Source organism: Myotis brandtii, unplaced genomic scaffold (genome assembly GCF_000412655.1).
Source record: "Myotis brandtii unplaced genomic scaffold, ASM41265v1 scaffold1774, whole genome shotgun sequence".
Classification (NCBI taxonomy): domain Eukaryota; kingdom Metazoa; phylum Chordata; class Mammalia; order Chiroptera; family Vespertilionidae; genus Myotis; species Myotis brandtii.
Window position 1 is genome coordinate 774,439 of NW_005356575.1, and position 4,194 is coordinate 778,632.

Below are 4,194 nucleotides of genomic sequence, written 5' to 3' on the forward strand. Positions count from 1 at the left end.
CATCTTAGATAAATAATTTTACATAACAAGTTATCTTAAAGACCATAGACATGGATTGACGAGAGAGGGGAAGAGTAATTTCAATAGTGTCGAAAACGAACTATTGAGGACTTGGAATGCCATTCCAGAAAATTTTTTCTGTTTAAAAAACTTTGCAACAGCGTTACTCTCCATGTTTTCATCCACATACGCTTGTGAATCTTTGTTCTCAGTGATGAATTTGTTAAGTCTCGCAATAGGAGTAGCCTGGCGGATGAAAGTAGTAGCTCGTGCATATTTCTGAAGGTCACGAAATATAAACCTGATGTAAAATCTCTGTCATCAGTGATGCAGCAGCAAAAGTCCCACTGATAATATCAAACGGAGTCATAAAGTTTTCTGTCGGACTATCAGTGTACATGTATACATTAAAAAATAAATGTATTTTTCATCATCATATACTGTGTTTTTGTCGCTCGAATGAATTTTATTATTTCTTCAAGGTTCTTCACATACGTACACCTTAAGAGATATCAAGTAGGCGTAACATGTTATCAAAAAATTAGGGTTGGCATGCAGAAGAATTTTGAGTCAGAGATTTTGCTGGTTTTGGCACGCACGCACAAAAAGGTTGCCCACCCCTGCCCGAGGATCTAGGGGGCTCTCACTTCCTGCCTTCACTGATTTTACCTCTGAGTTGGTAGCTGGTGTGACTTATCTACTCCCTCCCTGCTCATAAGCCTTCCCTGGCTCCCTAGTGCCTCAGGACACTGCTCAGAATCCTCTGCCCGGCACCCTGCTACATGCCTTTGCTCTTCCCTCCATTCCTCCCTCACGTTCTGCGCCCATCACACTGATCTCCACACCGTGCTCTGGCCGCCAGGCCTTCGCCCACGCTGCTCCCCCGCCCGGAATGCTGTTCTCCTCCGACTCTTTTCCTAGCTGTGGTTCGAGCGTCAGCGCAGGCACCCTCTCCTCACGCCTCCGCTGACGTCAGCTGTGCTTGGAAACAGGCACTACCGTGTTTGGGCAGAGACCTCACCTGACTGGATGGCCACAGAGTGACAGGAATAAGGTGTTACACCCAAGTGCCTGGCCAGGGTTTTGCTTTCTTGTCTTGATGAAAACAAATTGCATTCTTAGGCTTTTATGAAACAAGAGCACAAGGAAGCCATCTGCATAACTGATGTCACACCTGTCTGAGGCCATGTTTCGATTTTGACAGCGTTGCAAGGTTCCCTCCTGGTCACCGTCTCCCCAGCTTCACACCTGAGCGCTCCGGTCTCCCTCCTCACCCCACTCCTGCCCCCGACACTGTGGGTCATTCTGTCTGGGAGGGTGTGTTTCCCTCTGGGCTGTGAGCCCAGGAGGCTCTGTCCCCAGCACAGGCTGGGCACAGAACGGGGTTTCGTGCACCGGGCCCCTAGTTATTATATAATTATACATTATATAACATGTAATTAATTTAATAGATAATTATGCATATATTACATGGTTATATATGATTATGATATATCAATTTTATAATTTAATAATGCATAAGTATAAAGAAAAGTATAAATATGTTAATAAATAGAAACTATATTTTACATATATTTAAAATGTATTTCTATAAAGGGTGTGGCAAAAGCAGGTTTACTGTTGTGAGTATACGAAACACACTTTATTCTTTTACTAATGGCCCGGTGCATGAAATTCGTGTACGGGGGTGGGGCGGGGGGTGGTGTCCCTCAGCCTGGCCTGCACCCTCTCCAATCTGGGACCACTGGCTCCTAACTGCTCACCTGCCTGCCTGCCTGATCGCCCCTAACCAGTCTGCTTACTGGCCTGCTCACCCCCAACTGCCCTCCCCTACCGGCCTGATCGCCCCCAACTGCCTCTGCCTCAGCTCCGCCACCATAGCTTTGTCTGGAAGGTCTCCCGGAAGGTCTCCCAGTCTAATTAGCATATCACCCTTTTATTAGTAAAGTTATTAGGTGAACCTGAATCAGAGAGTGTTTATGAGTGACATGGTTCCATTCAGAGAGATATAGCCAACATGGGACCATTTTTCTTTAAATAAAAGAATAAAATTTATCTCTTCTACTAAAGTTTTTTTTGCCTTTTCCCCTATGACTTATTCTAGTCTTTGACTGCAAATACCACCAGAAACAATTCAAAATTGTGATAAAAAGATAAAACAAAACAGGAAATTTGTTATTAGCCAGATCTGGATTTTAACTCTATACTCAGCAACTGTCAGCTCTATCACCACTAATTTAGTTGAAGCTCCTCATCTGTAAGATAGACAACATATCAGTATTAAACATTTGCTATGAAGATTAAATGAGAAATGGCAAATAATGCAATGTGGCTCAAATACATGGAAGAGTAAAAGTAATTCTACTATTTTAATAACATTTTTATTAATACTATTTCCATGTGCCTGAGTTTGTGTGCCACTGTATTTGTTTACTTTATCATCCAAATGTACTATGGTTCTCTCTCAAAAAGTAATTTATTAATCTGAAGAGTACATACAAGATAATTTTGGGAAATTTTTAAAAAATTGAATATGTTTTTCTCTTTAATACTTGAAGTATTTCAAATAACACTGTCTTTATCTTTCACCCGAATGTTGAAAGGTGAGTTTGCAAGTAGAGAGTAACTGGATAGTAGAGTAGTTTGTATGTGTTTGGTAAGGGAATTAACTTTTTATTATGGAACAAACATAAAATTGCAAGTTTGGTATAATGAATACTTGGTAATAATAGCAAACCTCTTATTTGCCTTCAAATATTATTGCAGGTGGATATTTATACTAATATACTTGATTAAGCATTATGGCTTATTGCATTTTTGGAAGTTTGGTACTAATGAATTGTGTATCAAACTTCAATATTCCATTTATACTCTGGTGACTTTCTAAATACGAATGCAAACAAAGAAGAAACAAGATCTAAAAGAATAGCCAAGCCTTGTTAATAAAAATGCTTATCTGGCATATATTTGTTTTTCTCCTCTTAAAATGAATATCTATGTATTTTAAATCTATTTCCTGGAAAACATTTTTGTATTAATTCCACACTTACTTCAACAAGGTCAATTCTGACATTTGAAAAATCTTACAGTAGGTGCTAAAATAAGTTTTCAGGAAATAATATTACCAGATTTAGAAAAAAACACGTCATCACTACCCCTCACCCAGAAAGTTCCAGTAACAAACAGTGCCTCAGCCACACAGCACGCCCTCCCCCACCCTCTTACAACTATAATCAGCAAACAGAAACCTTCCCACTTCCTTTCCCCTTTGCCTATGGCCCTGGAATGGGGGGGGGGGGGGGGACAGACTACAGCTCTGGGCTGGGAGAAAGGACGTGCGACAAGGCCCACCATGTCCCATGCTGTCCCCACTTCCGTCTGACACAGGCCTGGCTGGGGACAAACAGAAGCATTAAACCGGGGTTTTGAAATGACACGGAACTGGCTTTACAAGACCTGGGGGAGGAGGCAAATCGCTTATTATCCGAGAGGTGGATGCGTGTGGATCTCCACGTGGGTCAAATTCTCCTCCTGCCACTTCCAAGCTGTGGGGCCCATGGAGGGCACATAACCTCCCCTGCCTCAGTGTCCCCTCTGTGGACTGGGATCCACGCAGCCCTTGTGTCATGGGGCTAAGAATGAAACGTTGCTAAGTGAAAGCTTGGAGAAATACTGTCACAATGACCCCTTTGTATTAGGGTTGCTGTTGTTATATTATTGACACGATCACTATTTCAGCATTGTGATTAGAGGTGGCGAGCTGGGTGAGACAGGGTGCGCTCGTGGAAAGGGGCTGGGGTGGGGCCTGGATTCTGATTCTGTCTGAGCCTCCGTTTCCTCCTTTATAAGAGGGGTCCATGGCACAGGTGCCCGTGCCCCGTGGGCACTGTCCAGAGCGGCAGCTCTGAGTGGGGCGACGCTAACTTGGATAGAAACTCCCCGAGGGGCGTCCTTTCCTGGTCCCTAGGCCGAGGTGGAGCCGCTGTCCCGCACGCACCTGTTAGCAGCAGTCCGTTCCAGGCAGGGCCGTGGGCAGAGCCGGCGTTCAGGGGGCGCCTCATGCCGACTTCTGTCCAGGGGCACAGCGGGGCGGTCGCCCTGTCAGGAGTGGGGTTTCCCAGACCGCACAGTCCAGTACTCTGCCCTGGCCCTGCCCCTGCCCTGCCCCGCCCCTGCCCTGGCCACACCCCCACT

At 44.6% G+C, this 4,194-nt stretch overlaps 1 protein-coding gene across 1 annotated transcript in view; it reads right to left on the bottom strand.

Annotated features, from left to right (window-relative positions):
• IGSF23 (immunoglobulin superfamily, member 23) overlaps positions 1-4,139 on the bottom strand; it is a 20,193-nt gene extending 16,054 nt beyond the window's left edge. Inside the window, exon 1 of the mRNA XM_005863394.2 lies at positions 3,998-4,139. Coding sequence (XP_005863456.1) covers positions 3,998-4,061 — 64 coding nt within the window. The 5' untranslated portion in view covers positions 4,062-4,139. The remainder of the gene's footprint in view (positions 1-3,997) is intronic.
• Between the last annotated feature and the right edge of the window lie 55 nt (positions 4,140-4,194).